The 19,973-nt window shown below is 36.3% G+C and overlaps 1 protein-coding gene across 1 annotated transcript; it reads right to left on the bottom strand.

Moving 5' to 3' along the window:
• Window positions 1-2,730: 2,730 nt before the first annotated feature.
• LOC147611914 (carotenoid cleavage dioxygenase 8 homolog B, chloroplastic-like) lies at window positions 2,731-10,028 on the bottom strand. The gene is made up of 10 exons (XM_086783782.1): window positions 9,494-10,028; window positions 8,643-8,716; window positions 7,970-8,194; window positions 6,751-6,862; window positions 6,509-6,640; window positions 5,887-6,084; window positions 5,304-5,494; window positions 3,739-3,928; window positions 3,372-3,474; window positions 2,731-3,189 (listed from the first exon to the last, which is right to left on the bottom strand). The coding sequence occupies exons 1-10, from the start codon at window positions 9,908-9,910 to the stop codon at window positions 3,044-3,046; spliced, it is 1,788 nt and encodes a 595-aa protein (XP_086639908.1). The 5' UTR covers window positions 9,911-10,028; the 3' UTR covers window positions 2,731-3,043.
• Between the last annotated feature and the right edge of the window lie 9,945 nt (window positions 10,029-19,973).

Below are 19,973 nucleotides of genomic sequence, written 5' to 3'. Positions count from 1 at the left end.
CTGTAGGCTCTCTAATATCAAGATAATGCAAAACAAATCATTCAAAATTGGTTGCTAAAATATCTACAAACCCTAATTTCAAAAATAAAGATCAAGAAGTTCAAGAGATCAAACCGTAAAGTGGATTAGGGTTTTGAAAACATTGTTTAATATAAATTCAAAAATGCTTAACATAAATTTCATTGCGAATCTTGTCAAAACAAGAAATTAGCAAATCTAAAAACTATATAAAAATCAATTTCTAAAATGATTAACACTAATCAAGATTTTAAAAAATACATTTCAAAAAATTGGATTAACAGTAATCCAAAAATGATTATCATTAATCAAGATCAAGAAAATGCACTCTAAAAATTGGATTAAGAATAATCTAAAAATGATTATCACTAGTCACTCCCTAAGCAGCAAGGATCTAAGCCAAGGGCTCTAATACCAATGCAAGGAACTAGGGTTGGCCACTCAAGGCATGAAGTGACAACATGGGTGTGGGTCACCATCCTAACACCTCAAGAGGGAGAAGTCCACCATGGAAGCTTAGAGCTCCAAAGAGTAAGTATACTCATGAAAATGTATATGATCAAAAAGGTACAATGCCCATGAGCTCTATGTGTAATATAGCCCAAGGCCCAAAAGCACACATGTAAATGACCATAAGCCCAAGTGTCTAGGCCCCATCCCCCATGTACATGTGCAACCAAATCTACTTCATTACACACATGCTCTATGAAGGGTAATGGATAGTGGTCCCGTATTGTGGTTGCATTGACCTTTTTGAGGTCCACGTACACACTCTAAATTTTTCATTTTCCTTGGATACTATTTTTCTATCTTTCACATTTCCTTGACATATTCTATTTTTTTGGTCCACCATTTACTCTTGTGGCCTTACACAATTTTCCATCCACACTAAAGCCTTTGCCTATCCATTCACACCACTCCTCATAAATCATTTCGATATTTTGGGACAATTGGATCGCTTTTGAGAATTGCTTGAGGCCATTCATGCACGTGTTCATTCACGTAGGTATACTTTAGGTTTTGTTCACATGTGCAAGGTGTGTCAAACACATTCACATTATTTAGGCTTTTTCACACGCATAGCACATTTTGGGTTTGTTTTGCATACTTTGGGTTTTATAGACCTTGTTCACATGCTTTGAGCATTGTTGATGGTGGGTGGTATTCAAAGTCAGCCATGGTTTATTACTACCCTTCTGGTACTCACCATGGTCCTCTCTTTCTTCGATGATAACATCATTTTGTCACTCTTAATGATTGTGGATGCATGTGTGATGCTAGATTTTTATTATGGATTCTTCGTATAAAATATCATGGACTATTTGAGACACGAATAGATTGTACGTCACTTTTGTCGACTTTGTGCATACATTTGGGATGTCTAGACTTGTGCCATTGGATCCTTTAGCTGCCTCCCACAATATAAGCGCCAAAAATGGTTCAATTGAGGCTAGATTACCATATGTGCACCTGTTATTACAAGGAAGAGACAAGTTAACCCACTCATGGATCTTCATCTATGATGTTTCTCCATGTAGTTGTTGTGAGATCTCTCTATATGTCCTAAGTAAGTTTCACAATATTCGCATGGTGTCACCGACTCCCTAGATTTTCTTCACAATAACAAGCAAATTATGGTTTAATGAAATGTATGGTATTGAACTCACATTACTATCATGAACTGTATGGTATTTATTAATTACTATCATGCAATCATGAGTAGATTATCTACACAACATTGCTTACACCACAATGTGCTATAGGTAAGTGTTAGTGTTATACAGAACATTGATCAACTCATATTACCATGCTCTAGCCTCATAGCTAGAATCAACCTTTGTAAGTCAACCTTTTTCTTTTAGTTCTAGTTATTGTGAAATCTCTCCATCTATATCTCCTAAGTTTCACTATATTTTTCATGGCATTACCTAGTTGGAGTAGTATTGATTTAAGTGAGACTTCACACATGACTCCCTAGACTTTCTTCACAATTAGAAGCGAGGGGTTTAGTGAAGTGTATGATATTGATTTCACATTAGCATTGTGCAATCATATAATAGTTTATGTACACAACATTGAGCTTATACCACAGCGTGCTCTAGGCAAGTGTTAATGTTATATAGGTCATTCAATTTGCATTATCATTCTCTAGTCTCATAGCTAGAATTAACCTTTGTAATTAGTCAACCTTTTTTAAGAGTTCTATCATTGTAATGCTTTTGATCAAATAGTTCTGATCATGTGAACTTCACATGATTGCAAATTTGTATACTATGTGGCAATGCACCATTGTTCTCTCTAGATTTAATATACTATTGATTAATATGAAGAAAGTGGCACCAACATTGTCACAAGATATGATAAATATGAATATTAGCTTCATTAAAAAAATTCACCAACATTGTCATATCTAAATATGATAAAATACGAACATTAGATTCATTGAGAAAATATGAACATTGTCACAAAATATGATAAAATGCGAACATTGGCTTCATTAGGAAAATTGCACCAACATTGTCACGAGATATGATAAAATACAAACATTGGATTCATTGAGAATCTCTCAAATCTAATATTGTCATATACCATAGGTGTGTGTGTTGGGGGGGGCGGGGGGGGGGGGAGAGAGAGAGAGAGAGAGAGAGAGAGAGAGAGAGAGAGAGAGAGAGAGAGAGAGAGAGAGAGAGAGAGAGAGAGAGAATTCGAATAAAGGAAAAAAACATTGTGACAATTTGAATAAAGGAAAAAAAACATTGTTTTGATATAGGTTTGGGTGTGGGAGTAGCAAGTGTACTTTGGCAATAGGAAGTACACTTCTTGGCATATTAGGGTAGTGTATTGTCACATGATATATGCTAGGTAGTGCCAAAATAGGGTTAAACACTCTTCCTTTAGAATGAATGTATGAATGAAATATTGCTAAGATGAGTTATATGTCTTAAACATATAGTTAATTGCTTGTACTTATGTATACATAATTATCATTGGATTGATGTATGCGGATTAATGTACATCTAATGTTTCACTCATTGGGAACCCAGCAACCATGAAGTCCATATGGTAGGCCATGTGGCAAAGGAGAACGCGCAATCTCTTTGAAGGTTGACCCATCCAACACCACCACAAAGGAGCTTCCCTTGTTGTCACTCACTATGGATAGCACCACACCTTTGGAGATTTTTAAAAAAAGGTTAGAATCAAGGAACTTTCCTTCCAAAGAAAAGGTATATAAAATGCAAAAATGTCCTCTCTCCATATGGTAAACTGGACCTAATGTTTTTAAAAATCATTATAATGTTAGAGATTTTATGTTTATGAAAATATAATAAGGTTTTTAATAAGATACTCACCATCATCTTCAAGATTGGCACCTGGACGAGGCACAAAGAATGGCTCACTTGGAATTCCACCATCCTCATACCAGTTTACAGTTGTTTTGTTCACAAGATCAACCTAGAGAGTTCCATAAATACAAGATTATGCAAATTTCACATCATGTATTCATTCATATATACATGTATATCTATATGTATGTATGTACACAAGTTCATCAAGGGAAAAAATCTAGCAGGTTATGAAACCTAAAAGAGAGCAAAAACATTGATTTTAGTAGTTTTCTTACTAGTTGAACAATAGCTATATTGTAGAGTGATATAGTAGTTGTTCACTATATCCTTGTGGTGTTTACGGCCATACATACTTATTTGAGCAGCTTACCTTTGTTAGCATGTTTGGAAAATGAGCTGGTCGATGAGCCCCACATGCATACACATACTGATACTTGTGTGTCATGTAGAGAGGGTTGATTGTGGCCATGTCCAAGCCTCGCCCATGATAATCTTGTGGAATTGCCGTTACGAGATCGCCTTTTGGGTTGCCATCCAATGGGATAATTAAACGACCCACTCTGCATGCAACCAAAGAGCGCAAATTTGAGTAGAGTAGAGTTTCGAAACGACAGCTTGTCATTTGCACGAGTTGTATATCTTTGCACGTGTGATGTGATTGGGGGTGGATGGTGGTTGTTGCACGTGTGATGTGATTGGGTGGCGTCAGATTGTCATGGTTATCAAATTTCAATAGCCATGGTGGTGGGCTAGGAAAGATGTGGGTGTACAGTGCACACATGCCATATTGCAATTCGATGCAGTGTTTATTTTTGAAGGTTGCAGAGCCCTTCTAAGGGCAATTTGACCAGCTAAAGAAGTATGAAAAAGAATCGAGTATTGCTCTTGAAGTACTATAAAAAAAAATAACCCTTCACATAGAAGGGTGAAAAAAATTGAACCTTGCACATGAAGGGCATGTAGGTATTAGTTTGTTGCTTCTTTAGATACACATTACACATTAATTAATTCTTTTTTTGAAGACATTTGTTGATAGCTTATTGAGAAAACTGATGAAGCTTTATAGCAGAACCATGGTGATCAAGAAAAGCAAACTTCATAAGCAAAGAGATTGTAATATAGTGGGTCAATGGATATATTGTTACCACAATAGGTCAATGACATAACAATTTCATTTCATTTGTAAATGTTTTACGAAGGAACTTGAAAGATAACCTTTATGTTGGCCGTCTTTTGAAGGACAAAGAAAAAATATGCCTTTCACATTGAAAGACAAATTTGAAAGAGGCCTTCTTAAGAAAAAGCACACCCTACTTGCAAAAATAAACACAGGTTCGATGGTACCAAACACGTGTGAACCATTAAAAACACCTACACATGCACGCCTGCATTCACACGTGCTCGTATGTATACATGCTTGCTCACGTGACACAGCATTCGTACACGCATTCATTGTGCACACACGTGCTCGTATAATGCATGCACACACAAAAGCAGTCACACATGTTCGTGTTAGTACCTGCATGCACGTACATTCATGCACACACATAGACGCAGTCACGCATGTTCGTGTTAGTACCTGCATGCACGTACATTCATGCACACACATAGATGCAATCACGCATGTTCGTGTTAGTACATGCATGCATATACATAGACGCAGTAACGCATGTTCGTGTTAGTGCATGCATGTACTCGTGCACACACATAGACGCAGTCACGCATGTTCGTCATAGTACATGCATGCACGCACATAGACGCAGGCGCGCATGTTCGTGTTAGTACCTGCATGCACACACACACACACAGACACAGTCACGCATGTTCACGTTAGTACATGCATGTACTGGTGCATATCCACACGCTTACATGCACGCACGTACAGGCACTACATACATAGAACATGCGAGGGAAAGGATGATGAAGAGGAGAAACCTGGCATCTGGGATATTATCCTGTGGCTCCTCTCGCAGTGCATCAAGTCGCATGCGCTCAAGAATGGTGGGCTTTCCCATGTGCTCACAACAATCGGCAATCACTTGTACTTTTCCAGTGGCCTCATCCACATCCTCGTACGCATTGATGAAGTGAAATGTAACAAATGGTGGCACCTCCACACTTGTGATCTACATGGATGCATTCCACCATATACACTAGTTCATATTTATTATTAAATTTAACAGTATTAAAGAAAAGCTTACTCCTTAAGCTCGTTTAGCTTGGCTTCAAAGAAATCAGTGATATGCATGCATAATTTGTTTATGTTCAAATTATGCCAACTTTGGTGTGTGTTATGACTTTGTGAAAATTGTATCATGAGCTACATAAATTATGTTAATTCCAATTGAACAAAATGCAGTGGCCAACCTTACTGTTGGATTATGTGTATGATTAGAAGTGATTATGTGGATTATGTGTATGATTAGAAGTGATTAAGTTGCTAGCTTTAAGATTGGTAATGCTCATATCACACGAGTGGGATGGTTTAATATGCTCAAAGGTTCACAAATCTCATCACCTCCTTTCCTGTCTTCCTATCCACCACATGGATGAAGGCTTCATAATATGGTTCCCAATCAAATTTGAAGTAAGGACAAGGCTCACTCTTGAGCAGATTCACCACTGAGTATTTGAGGGAAATCTCTGGGACTATGATATAGTTCTCCGTGACAGGGAAAGAGTGAACCCATCCAGGAGTTTTGCCTCTGCATTTCACCTACAAACAATACATCAATTTAGACTAATTATTTCAAGAAGTCAATAACCGTCAACAGATATTACAATATAATGAGATTTCCTTGGTTGATAATATAATTAAGTGAGCCTCATGATGTGTCCATACCATCAAGTGGTAGTTGATAAACATACCATCCAACCATGGTGGTTGATAAACAAAATATGTATAATGAGCCTTATTTTCATCACACACACATACACACACAGTCTCTTTCTCTCTCTCTCTCTCTCTCTCTCTCTCTCTCTCTCACACACACACACACACACACACACACACACACACACGCTCACTCTCTCTCTCACACAGAGATCATTAGTGTTCTTGTTTCAAGACTCTTGTGATCACTAATAGTAAATTAGCTAACTTCAACAGTATAGTAAAATCTTTTCAAATAAAAACTCACTCTCCCCAACACTTTGCGAGTATTTGTTCCGGCTTCCATTCTGACGATAGTGTAGCCTGGATTGAGCAAGTCTGGTATCAATGTGATAAACTCTTCTTCGTTCACAAAAGGATGGGGAGTGTGAATAAGTCCCTGCATATCAATCAACCTTATGAAAAGTGGCTATTATAAATTCCATCTTCCAAATTAGTAAAGGGCTTAGGAGACCATAATTGCACTTGTAATTAATGACAATGCCTTACCCCTGCCTTATCATCGTACTCGAATTTTCCCAAGGTCTCTAGTGTATCAGGATTGATTTGTATTGAACCCTTGATTGTCTCCGTGAAACACACCACCCTTCCATCACCCAATCTAGTAATACATTCAAAAGACAAGAAGTTATATTAAACCTGGGAAACTATTTAATTAGAATGAAGAGTGACAACTCATTATAATTCAATCACTTCACAAGAACAAGTAAAAATTGAATGCATTGGGAATTAATTAAATTTCGGTCCTTGAGGCAATTTTAGATTTCACTAGTGTAAACTAAAATTTTATATATATTCATGTTCTTTCAAAGGTCATTTAGTTTGCAACTCAAACCAACCTTGGTGAGGATGTTTCAACATTAGAAGGGTCTTTGATCCTCCTACAAGTCCATAAAAGGAGGATAAAACTCTCATCTCCAAGTGTTTTTATATGGGATGATTTATAATATGATCTAGACTATGGGATGATTAATAAGATCTAGAAGGTCATAGGAATGAGTCATGACTAATAAGCCTACGTCATGACCCACTCTTAAAACTATGGGAAGAAACCTCATGGGATGACTATCACCACACCACAAGAATATGCAAAATACTTTGACGAAAATACCTCAGGTTTCATTGAGATATTATTATGTAGCTTTACCATGTGAGTTCAAGAAGAAGATTATAAAATATAAATTCTAAGACTTTAATACTTTGACTAAAATACCTTAGGTTTCACTGAACTATTATTATCTAACTTTACCATGTGAGTTCAAGAAGAAGATTATAAATGAACAAAAATCTAAGAATAAACTCACATATATAAAGGGTGAAAAAACAATTAATCTATAAGTTTGAACTAGATAAGAGGTCACTTTAAGGGGGCCAAGGTTGTGTTCTGAAAATACCCCATATGCTTTCATATTTAGAAGAATATCATGTATACTGATAGTGTATTAATTAGTGTAGCGATTAGAATAGAGTTCGAGAGTCCCCATGTTGTATGTAGGTTCGAATCTCTCCTATGCGAGCGAGCGATGGCACTTGTGTGTGTGAATGAAAACATGTGTACTTTCTCCAATGAAGCCAAGCTTTTTTTTTTTAAAAATCATTTTCTACTTTCAAGCCAAGCTTTTTTTTTTTGAATAATCTCATGTATGGCTCTCTACATTTCTAAGACTAAATAATTATGTATAAGACGATTTAAAGTTAATTAACTAACCTGACCACCCCCGTGTTTGCATTATCTGTCAAAGTGGTGCCAAATGCCATGCCAGCGAGGTCACCAAAATAGGAGAGAAGATTCTCACGCTTAGGTGCTTCTGCGAATTCCCTGAAAAATGGCTTGTTAAGCTTCTTTGCATTCTGAAAAGCCTGCGATTGCAGCTGCGCATGGGTCACCCTCAAATGCCCATCTTTGAAATGGAGCCGCACCAGAGTAGCATAACTGATTCAAACATTAATCAACTCTTAGATGATTAAGCCAGATTAAATCACATAAAAATGATAATCATCACATCCATTATACCATTCCAATCAATCTTCTCTAGTAATTAGGTCAATATTAAATAGCTGATCAATAAACGAGTTTGATCTTATATAATTAGGCAAGATCGAATAACATCAATTGATGATTATCACATAGACAATAACGTTCAAATCAATCTTCTCTAGTAATAATTACGTCAATAAGTAGCTGATCAATAAACTTAGTTTGATCTTAGATAATTAAGCAAGATCAAATAACATCAATTGATGATTATCACATAGATTCTAATGTTTTGATCCATCTCGTATAAACAGGTCAGTAAGCAGATCTATCAACGAGGTTAATCTATAATAAGCTTGGCTATGAGTTAGTAGCTCTGTCAGGTGAGATTAATTAACAAACTTACCCATCAAATAAATGCTTGAACTCGTGGTCACCTATGTGGAACTGCCCAGGGCCGTTTCTGAGGTATGCTCCATGCTACGATCACAATTAAGCGCAAAGCAATAAGTTAATCATCAAAGCTATGCAGATACTAGTACTAAAAGCATCGATATTATTCACCTAGCAAGACGTTAATCTCATAATTATGTCGGTAAAACCTCCTATGGCCCGAGATAATACTTCAACTTAATTACACTTAGTATCGGTAAGCATAGGATGATCCGTCAGGGGCCGGCTTGACATAATTTCATTGAAATCAACGCTTTACTGGATTCTATCTAGTAATTCTCGTAAATTAGCACGCTTAATGATATGTTAACAAGCGCATTTGTTAATAATTACGATTGTTTATGAGAAAAAAGTATTGAGAGAAACGATAGCTAACCTAACAGATTAGTCATCAACAGAAGGAGTAAAAGACCTAGGTGATTATTGCAGGAAAGTTGGGACATTAATGTAGGTTACAAAGCATTCGGTTTGATGAAAGGTTGATTAGGAAAGTAAAAGCATGCAATTAGTGATAGATGTTCACTTATTCGAAATAAACCAGGTAAATCAATGTTAAGCAGATGATTAGTGATAGATGTTCAATTATGCTATGATTAGTGATAGATGTTCGCTTATTCGAAATAAACCAGGTAAATCAATGTTAAGCAGCCAGATTTAGTGGGCTATGTTTTGATCTCTGACGGTTGATTGAGGTGAAATTAGTGAAAGGTTTAAGAGTTCGTTGGCCACTATTGAGTGATTAACAAGCGCATAGCTAGCTAAATCCAAGATCGGTTTAGGGGTTAATTATACTAATATGCTTACGAGCCATTGAGGGATGGTTCCCTGGACAACAACTTCGCCTTCCCAGCGCTCTGTCGGCACACTTCGCCATGAGGAGTAACCAGGGGTGAGTGTTTTGGCCGGCTGATCGGCCACCGCTGGCGGCGCTGAAGTCGCCTGCGCGTGAACCGCCGTTTTGGGAGCGGCTGCCTTAATTATGGCCTTTCCATTAGCATAATTATTGCTTTGATCAATCGGATTAGCACACCTTACTGCATAATGCCCAGATTTAACCTTAATCAAACCAGAGCTGCTCATCGGCTGCACTGCCGGCAATCCATTCGTGAAACCAGGTTTAATCACTGAATTCTTGCTGCTGCAGCCGCTGACCAGCTTATCATTATAACTACTTTGAACAACGTAAAGGGTTTTGGCGCAGCTAGCGGCAGGCAAAGCCATGGTCTGCAATAATGCTTGGATTTGCAAGCCTAATTGCGCGGCGAAACAGCTTAAACCTGAGCCGCTGCAGATATATTTAGATTATAATTAAAGAAATATTAATTCTGTGGGCTAGATATAAGGTGCGCAGGTGCCACAAAAGACATGAAAGCATCTGCAGCTCAGAAATCATGTAGAAATAGAGTAAGAAGAGAATAAACACAGAGATCATAATTTCCGCCGGTGACTGGTATGTCTATGTGAGGCCAAGAAGTGGAATCAATTAGATCACATCGCTTGATACTTACTTAACCTAATCCAAATCCTCGAATTAAGAAATATCAAGTCGCACCCTAAGCAATTAAATATTTCATTCATGACATTATAACCACACAGCAATATCATTTTTGTATTGCCAGAGATTTTTAATCCTTACCAAAGGGTCCCTTATGTGTCATTCTATGCCATGCACATTCCATTATAAACCTCCTTTACAATTATGGTTAACACACACACACACACATCCCATTAGGATCAAGTATAAAATGACAATTATCTTAAAATTATACTTAGTAAATTGACACAATACAAGTACAAGTACACATTCCATTAGGATCGTGTAAAATTACAAAAGTCTAACATTTGTAATTATAATGGTATCTCTCTAACAAGACACCCACTATATAACCTTATATTTACATGGGAAGCCCCTAATGTACGTTTACATTTGTAATTTTAAAGGTATCTCTCTAACAAGACACCGACTATATAACCTTATATTTACATGGGAAGCCCCTAATGTTCGTTTCCTAATCTTATGTTCACATGCCAAGACATTATGAAAGAGATCCATATTTCACACATTTTCTCATGCTTATCATCCAAAAGAACATAAAACATTAAAAATCCTAGTTGCACATTTCACACCTTTTCCCATGCTTATCATCTATTTCAATGGGACGTAGAATATTACAAATCAAACCATATTCTAACTAATCTTAATTATTCCTTTTAGAATATGATTTAACTCATCGAATCTCCCTTGTTTATTTGAAATCGATTCAATTAGTAATTGTTTTAACATAGCTGCATAAAGAAAAGTAGTGAAGGGTGAAATTTATTTTTTCTCACTACAAGGGAATGACCTCATACCAATGCCTTAGGTTTAAGATTTTTTTGCCTTTTTCTTCTCCCATCATCAATATAAGCATCGATATAGGACCTCTATGTAAGTGTCAAAAAAGTGGGCATCAATATAAGCATTAGAATAAGCGTTGGAATAAGTATTGGAATATGAAAATACTAACCCACATATCGACGCTTTTACTGAGTAATGAAAACTAATGCTTATTTCGAAGCTTATACTGACTCTATAAAAATATTTTTTTGGGACTCTGCCAGCCCTAGTCTGTCCCATTCCACCATTGGTACCAGAATAAGTACTCTCATTTTGGTACCACAATAGGTACTCAGATTGTAGAGATACTAAAGGAGAGGCATTCAAAAGCAAGACATACTTCTACACAAATATGATTATATTTATATTATCGAGAGCATCATTTACATTGCTGTGTTAGAAACTATCTAGATGTCATCTTTCCCACCAATATCGCCTCCTTCCCCTTTCTCATCATTGTGGGTCTCTTCCAAAATTCCATGCATTAATATAGGCAAACTATAAGTTACAAACCTAATTAGCAAACCATTATAATTACGTAGTTGACAACGTGGGCCCAATAAATTGGATACCCTTCTCGCTCCAACTTCTCGAGCAATGTGGATGTTCCATGCCTCCATGCATAGTCATACTCATCTTATGTATAAGCACGACCAATTACTTCTTTCTATACACATTCATGAAAGATAATGCAATGAATTTGTATACATGGCTTTGAAGGCATAAAAGGTTATTGTTTTAGAAGCCAAGAGAGGAGCCGATGCTTTAGAAGATTGGGTTAACATGCCATGTCAATTCATGCACTACTACAAGACAATAAAATACCAACGCTTTTTCGATATAAAAAAATTGCATTGTAAAATCAACGATCGTCTATATTCACGTCAAAAAAACCATCGATAAAAAAACGTCAAAATACCGTCCATAATGATGTCGAAACGTGTGTCGGGAACATCATCGCAAAAAACGTCGGTACCAACGTCGATATTAATCTTATTTGCCACATTTTTTCTAATGCATATATCGACAACTATATCGATATAAATACTGACAGACGCAAGAATTCAGCGATAAAAATACCAACAAATGCAAGAATTTTCTGACACATAAATTTTTTTGGCATAATGGTGTATACAAGTACAGTTCTATACCTAGATGCACCATTATGCCAAATATCTAAAGATTTTATTGCATTCAAGTGAAATTTTACACGCACCTAAAGAGTTAACACAAAAAAAGATACGTTGATGTACAAAAACAAGTTTCATTGCTTGATGTCAAACCACAGTGATACATTGATCTAAATTGCATGATATCAATACTTATACGATGTGTTTATAAAAAAAAAAATTTGCATATGCGAGCAAACTATACATACCCAAAAGGGGTGCAAAAAAGATTTGTACAATTTCAAAAAGATCTATACAGTTCCAAAACTATGCCAGCTAAAGTGGGTTTCCAATCTACGAGATAGCCTCAATGGGGAGGCTCAGGTACTTCTCTCTGCAAAAAAAAATGCAATACCCATGAATTAGCATATATAAACTTGCCAAACCCTCAAATTGGCATATAGTATGACGTACTTACCGAAACCATAGCTATCCAATGTACATTTTCGTGCTCTTTCTCAATGCGCTCATGCAAGCATAAGTGCCATACTTGAATGCATAATGCTTCTCCAACTCGATAGCCTAGCGTCCAACCACCCTCTCTTGCATACATGAAAACAAAACATAAATGAAAACATATAACTATACACTAGTTGACATACAAACAAGAGGCTACAGAAAGCATGAATACTTACAAAATACTCATAAAATGAGTCCCATCCCCACGCTCTCTAGTTGCTTTGTCGCTGCTTCCTATTGCTCTGTGAGTATTATCGTCAGCGTGCTTCCTTAGCTCCTCATTCCATCTCTCTTGGTCGATGAACCGAGGCTTTTCTCCCCCCGTTTTCATCGCTTGGGTGACATCGGACCTTCTGTGTTTCATACAATCTCTCATAAGATCGTAGATCCATTTGTTAGGTACTTCCTCGCTACCTGGGGCAAGCTTTGAACTCGTTCTTGAGTTGATTACAAATTCTTATTTTCTTCTCCAATGGGAGGTGGAGGAATTTGGTCAAAGTTTCATGGGCAAATACTATTTTACATAGCTCCCTCACACGACTATGCATCTCCTGGCCAACATCATCAAGAATGGCGTTCCCTTCCCGCACCGTGTAAAGATGCTAATCTGCATTAGGAAGAGGGCTACTACCAAAACATAGACTAGATCGACACGATGAGATGGGGGTGACAGCCACACTTTTTATGGGTGGACACTCTCGTGGAGGGGTAAATGCATCCATGGCACTACCACCACAACAACCACCACCACCCCTACGACGCGTATCGCAACTGCGGTTGGAGGAATGGCCCGAGGGTGGGGGGATTTGACTAGGGGATGGTATGGTTGTGGGTGTGGGTGTGACCATGGTTGTGATCGTTGGCTGACGATGGTCCTGCACCCAGCTCGCCATGGGTAAAATAGGCTCTAGCCATGGCTGCTTGCTCGAGGGTGGCTTGTGCAATGAAGATAAAAAATTGGTCAGGGCACATGACACATGGAGTAGGTGTGACAGTTGGTTTGGTAGTAATGTCGAGGGTGATTTTCGGGCTATATGTATGGTCCTCCATCTGCATATGTGCATGGATATTGTTATGCATGTGGATATGCAAGTTATAAGTAGGAGCATATGAACATGTGACATGTGACATGTGACAAATATATATATATATATAAAGAATAAGACCAGAGGACTTATCTCGAAGATTAGTTGTTAGAGTTCTTGCATCATCATAATAACATAAAACCCACACTAATCAGCTACATTTTAAAAGCATATTATCAAATTAATATGGAGAGATTAGGGATAGATAGTAAAGATATGCAACCTACAAAAAAAACCCCAAAAAAAAAGATTAGAACACTATGTAGGTGTAAGAAAACATGAAAGCAAGAAATATGGTGGTGTAGGAGAGTGCAAAGATGAGAGAGAGAGAGAGAGAGAGGATGACCAAAAGGTCACGTGGGGGAGAGGGGTTTGAAGATATGCAACTTGTTAAAAAAATCCAAAAAAAAAGAGATTAGAACACTATGAATCTGTAAAAAATTATGAAAGGAACCAACATGGTAGTGTAGGAGAGTGTAGGGATGTAGGAGAGAGAGGATATGCAAAAGGGCGGCGGGGGGGGGGGGGGGGGGGGGGGGGGGGAGATTGAACTTACTATGAATCTGTAAAAAATTATGAAAGGAACCAACATGGTAGTGTAGGAGAGTGTAGGGATGTAGGAGAGAGAGGATATGCAAAAGGGCGGGGGGGGGGAGATTGAACTTACAAAAGGAGACAATTGAAAATGAGAAAAAAAAAGTCCGCGTTTTGGCTTTGTAATTTTTTCTAGTGTTGGAATAGGCATCGGAATATAAGTCAGAATGTATGTCGGTATAAGCATCAGTAAAAACATCGGTATAATAGTCAGAAATTATGTCAAAAACTAATATTTTTGGCATTATTTGCGATGTATTTTTTGACGAATATAACAACAATATTTTCGACAACAAAAGATATTATATAGAAAAAATGTATACAACCTTTGAAATTTCCCACTGACACCTTTCCCGTTTGAATTTGAACTTTGGTCAACTAGACTATGGCCTAATATATAAAGGGTCATTCCTCCTCTCCCAAAAAACACAAATTTACAGTCATGGATGGTGTGAGCACTATAAATACGTCAGAATGCCTAAAAGTAGAGGAGAAATGCTTGTGCCCTTGCAATCAATGCAAGTACCAAATCTATCAACGACGAGGAATTTGCAATGACCAATGTAAAGAAAAACGATATAATTCCAGTTGAGTGTCTAAATATATTACTTAGTGTTGTGAATGTGTGTCCTCAAAATAAGCAACAGATCGATTGCTTGGACCTTTGACCCAGGCAGAGTACTAGATAGATAACGACACAAGCAAGTACTAATCAGCCTCATGTTGTAGAAGAAAGTATGGTGGACTCTCTGATGTATTTAGAGCAAGACATGGATGACATGATAGACACCCTACATGACGCAAGGGATATTCATCAGCACACAGCGACAATGAGAAATGACACAAGAGATGGGCGATGTCCATCAATGTATGGAGAGAAGGCCTCAAGATAAGAGCAAGAGTTGCATAGGTTGGCTCGTATGCCTCTGTATCATGGTGCACGTATATCTTTTTTGTGTGCATGCCTTGTAATGCTAAACTTGCACTCAATATTTGGATGGTCCAATACTAGCGTATCAAATCTTGTAAGCACTTATCACCCTTTCCATTTTTAATATCCTTGCTTTTGCCTTTTTTAAATCATCATTGTCAATATGACAGATCATTGAGAGATCAAATATTGCCAGAAGGCAACAAGATGCATGCGGACTGTACATGTGCAAAATCCATATTACGATCCATTGGTATGGAGTATAATTCTTACGATCCATTGGTATGGAGTACAATTCTTACCATGCTTGTCCAAATGATTGTGTTCTCTATCGGCACAAGCATGTAGGTATTGCACAATGTCCACAGTGTGGAGAATCCTGATATAGGAAAGATGTCCAAGGAGAAAGGGTTCCTGCAAAAAACAGGCACTTCCTTGTCATTCCACGAATTCAAATCATGTTCAAGTGTAAATCCATGGCGTCTATGATGTCATGGCAGCATCGAACCACTAGATCCACGGACGTTGTTATGCGTGTGCCGGTGATTGCCCTACCTAGAGACACATTGAAGAGAAGTGGCCGGACTTTAATAAGGAACCTCGTAATATTCGCCTCGGGCTAGCCATGGATGGTGTGAGCCGGTTTGGTCTTAAAAGTTTAAATGGAGCACATGGCTAGTTTATCTTCTGAACTACAATCCTCCACCGTGGTTAGCAATAAAGAAGGGACATCTTTTTCTCTCATTAATAGTCTTTGGTGGGAAGTAGAAGGTAGCCAACATGGATGTGTACTTAGCCCCTTAGCATTAAAGAAGGGACATCTTTTTCTCTCATTAATAATCTTTGGTGGGAAGTACAAGGTTACTTAGCCCAGTTAATAGAGGAGCTACAAAGCTTGTGGAAAGGAATTGATGTTCATAACCTGTCAAACTTGGTTTTGGACAAAGAGAGTTCTCGTTACAAGGAATACTAATGTGGACTATGCATGATTGACTAGGTTACGAAGAATGCAGTGGTAAGCTATTTTGTTATTATGTAATAGCTATTGATATATATGTGGATGGTTGTGTAATATTATTTGCTTTAATACAGGACTATCAATATCTGGATACAATGCATGCCCTTTGTGTGGACCTAGACTAGATTCTCATCATTCAAGAGACTTGAGAAAGATGGTGTATGAGGGTCACAAGAAGTATCTACCAGAGGACCATGAGCTATGTGAGGGCTATTAGGGTCGGCGTCCTACACTAAAGGAAAATGATTGGAAGAGAGCATGGGAGGACAACAACGGCGGGTCTCCACCCCCTGGAATGAAGAGGTTGTCCATATTTTACTGACTACCATATTGGGAAGGTCTTGTAATTAACCATTTTGCTTGATCCTATGCATATTTTTAAAAATATAGTCGTAGTGCTTTGGAAGACTATTAATGGGTCACAGAGAGCAAGGGCCAAAGGGAGAATTTACAAATAAGATCATATGCGACACTTATTACCACAAACCAAAGGTGATGGTAAGTTGCTACTACCGAAAGCTCCTTTGGTATTGACGAAAGAAGATAAAGCTCAAGTTAAGAAGCGCATTTCATAGTTTTATACTCCGACTGGATGTATGCATTGCCTAAAGGGGGTGTTTACATAGGATAATGAGCTCTCTGACAGCTTAAAATCACATGATTGACACAAGTTCTTGCATGTGGCCATAAAAGGTTGCCTCAGTGACAACATAAGGGATACAATATACAAGATTGGCACCGTGGTCCATTAGATTTCATTTAACACTAGTTCTGTAATTGGACACTAAAGTGTCCTCATCAGGACACTTTAGTGTCCTGTTTCTCACCAAAACTTTGGAATTTTTTGGGGAACCTAGAAACAACATTTCTACACCTTGTTTCAACCATAGGTCGGTTAAAAGTCAAAAAAAGGGAGATTTTTCATGATGTCAAAACACAAGCTATATTAGAAATTTGACAAAAAACTCTAACTTGAATTTTTCATTGAAATTTTTGTCAAAAATCCCATAAAATGTCTATAACTTCTTGAATAAATCATGTTTTTCATGTTTGTAAAAGTCAATTGGTAGAACTTGGGGTTTCAAAACAACACAATCTCCTTTAGGTCCTAGTTCCTAAGCTACTTGTGAACTATAACAAAAATCTCATAATTACCAAGATGCTAAAAAAGAGAAAAATTTCGGCCTTCCAAAGGTACTTCCATAAAACTAGGGTTATGTTAGTGCAAATTGGCAATCGGAAATGATTATATAGTTCAAAACCAAGTTAATACATATTTTTTGGGGTCCCAAGCTCAAGTAAATCTTGCTACTTGAGCGCTATCTTAGTTTTTCAATTGTGCTACATTTTTTAAAATTTTTAAATTCTCTCTCAACAACCATGAAACAAAGGTTTTAGGTGCCCAAATTATGTTTGTACAATGTACCTTAGCGAAATTATTCTATATAGATAAAATGTTGCAAGTTTACTAAGGAATGTAATGCGTATAATGACTCAAGAATCTAGATCCAGAATTTTTGTTGTGTGCAATTTTGACATTTTGAAACAATTAATATTTGTAGCTTACTAAAGGGCTTTTACATATAACTTTAAGATCTCAATGGATAGAGTAAGCATTTTATCACCTTAAAAAACTTGCAAACACATTAAAACCATGTATTGGTTTGGATACAAATGGATGCTAAAAAGTGGTGTATCAAACACACACAACTTCCTACTATTTAGACACTCTCAATTGAATTTTATTTCATGTGAAACTTGTTCTAGAGCCTAGTTGGACTTGGTTAGAGACCTCCCTCACCTATAAATAGATCCTTAGTCCTTTGTAAAAAAATCTGTGAACTATACCATGCCAGTATTATACTAAAATAATGATATTTTTTATTATCCCTTAAAAATCCTCTACAATTTGGAGAGATTGGAGCTTCTCTCTCTCTTCAACCTTCTTTGGAGCCTTCCTCAACATACTAACCAATTGATTGGTTGGGAGCCTCTCCAAACGATAAAGAATCAAGCAAAACAGGAGGTAAAGTGTGACTTTATGGTTATTTTCTTAATCTTCTAAATGTTTTTCACTTGTCAACCCCTCTCAAGCTTGAGAAGTATTCAATTGAATGGTTCTTCAATGCAAATGAAGCTCTCTAATGAATTTTAGTGATTAATCACATAAAGTTTACATTTATGAATGCTTTTATGTTTATCTCTCTCTCCCCCAAAGAATGCTCTTCACTTCTCAACCCCTCTCAAGCTTGAGAAGTATTCAATTGAATGGTTCTTCAATGCAAATGAAGCTCTCTAATGAATTTTAGTGATTAATCACATAAAGCTTATATTTATGCTTAAATTAGAATGCTTTTATGTTTATCTCTCTCTCCCCCAAAGAATGGTCATTCCTATGACCAATTCTCTATTCAATTAGTGCTTCTCATATGGAGAAATTCTCCATTCATAAATCAAACTCTAAGCTTGTGAAGCTAAAGGTTTAAGAAAATGTTTTTATACTTATATGCTTGTAAAATATGATAATATTATGAGATAAATCCATAAATTGGATTTAAGGGTAAAAGATAGTTATACTATCATAATTACATTACTATGTCTTATTCTTTTCATAAAAATTGAAAATTGCACAGTAATAGCAACGGAGCTATGGTAAAATTTTTAAGAAATTGATACATAATTCATTAATATGCATCACGTGAAAAGAGGACTTCCTACAATATTCTAGGATTGGATATCCTAGGCTAAAAGAATCGTTTTTATCACATTCAATGGAAAATAATTTTTAAGTTTATGTGTAATGAAAAATTTTAAGAAAAGAAGAAATTATGGTAATTATATTTAAATGATAAAAGAGGAATTCCTATGACATTGGAATTCAATCATTTAAATATGAAAAGAGAAATTCCTAGCATATTGGAATTAATGGATATTTTATTTAAATTAAAAGATGAATTTTAGTTAAATATCTTTTATGTATGAGGAATATTTAAATGATAAAAGAGGAATTCCTATGACATTTGGAGTTCAATCATTTAAATTGGAAAAGAGAAATTCCTAGCATATTGGAATTAATGGATATTTTATTTAAACTCAAAGATAAATTTTAGATAAATTTATTTTATGTATAAGAAATATTTAAATGATAAAAGACAAATTTCTATGACATTTGGAATTCAATAATTTAAATAGGAAAAGAAAAAATTCCTACCATATTGGAATTAATGGATATTTTATTTAAATTTAAAGATAAATTTTAGATAAATTTATTTTATGTATGGAAAATATTTAAATGATAAAAGAGGAATTCCTATGACATTTGGAATTCAATCATTTAAATGGAAAACGAGAAATTCTTAGAATATTGAATTTATGGATATTTTATGAATTTATTTTATGAGAAATATTTGATAATTAAAGAGGAATTCCCATGACATTGAAATGTAAATAATCAAATGCAAAAAAGAGGAATTCCCATGATATTTGAGGTCCAAGAAATTAAATGAGAAAAAGAGAAATTTTTTAGTATAATTCAGTTTATGATTATTTATCAAAAGTGGAAATATGGGAATAAGACTTAGGAATGTAATTATGATAGTATAACTATCTTTTACCCTTAAATCCAATTTATGAATTTATCTCATAATATTA

This window comes from Cibotium barometz, chromosome 46 (genome assembly GCF_041138505.1).
Source record: "Cibotium barometz isolate CiBa-2024 chromosome 46, ASM4113850v1, whole genome shotgun sequence".
Lineage (NCBI taxonomy): Eukaryota > Viridiplantae > Streptophyta > Polypodiopsida > Cyatheales > Cibotiaceae > Cibotium > Cibotium barometz.
This window is presented reverse-complemented; position numbering and strand designations above follow the sequence as displayed.

Bases quoted from the DNA above. Each gene is read 5' to 3' on its own strand.
- LOC147611914 (XM_086783782.1), bottom strand. From the start codon at position 9,910: ATGGCTTTGCCTGCCGCTAGCTGCGCCAAAACCCTTTACGTTGTTCAA. The intron at 3,929-5,303 runs GTTTCTCCTCTT...GGTTGCATGCAG, and splicing joins GATAATATCCCAGATGCCAG to AGTGGGTCGTTTAATTATCC. The intron at 3,475-3,738 runs GTAAGCTGCTCA...GGAACTCTCTAG, and splicing joins TTCCAAACATGCTAACAAAG to GTTGATCTTGTGAACAAAAC.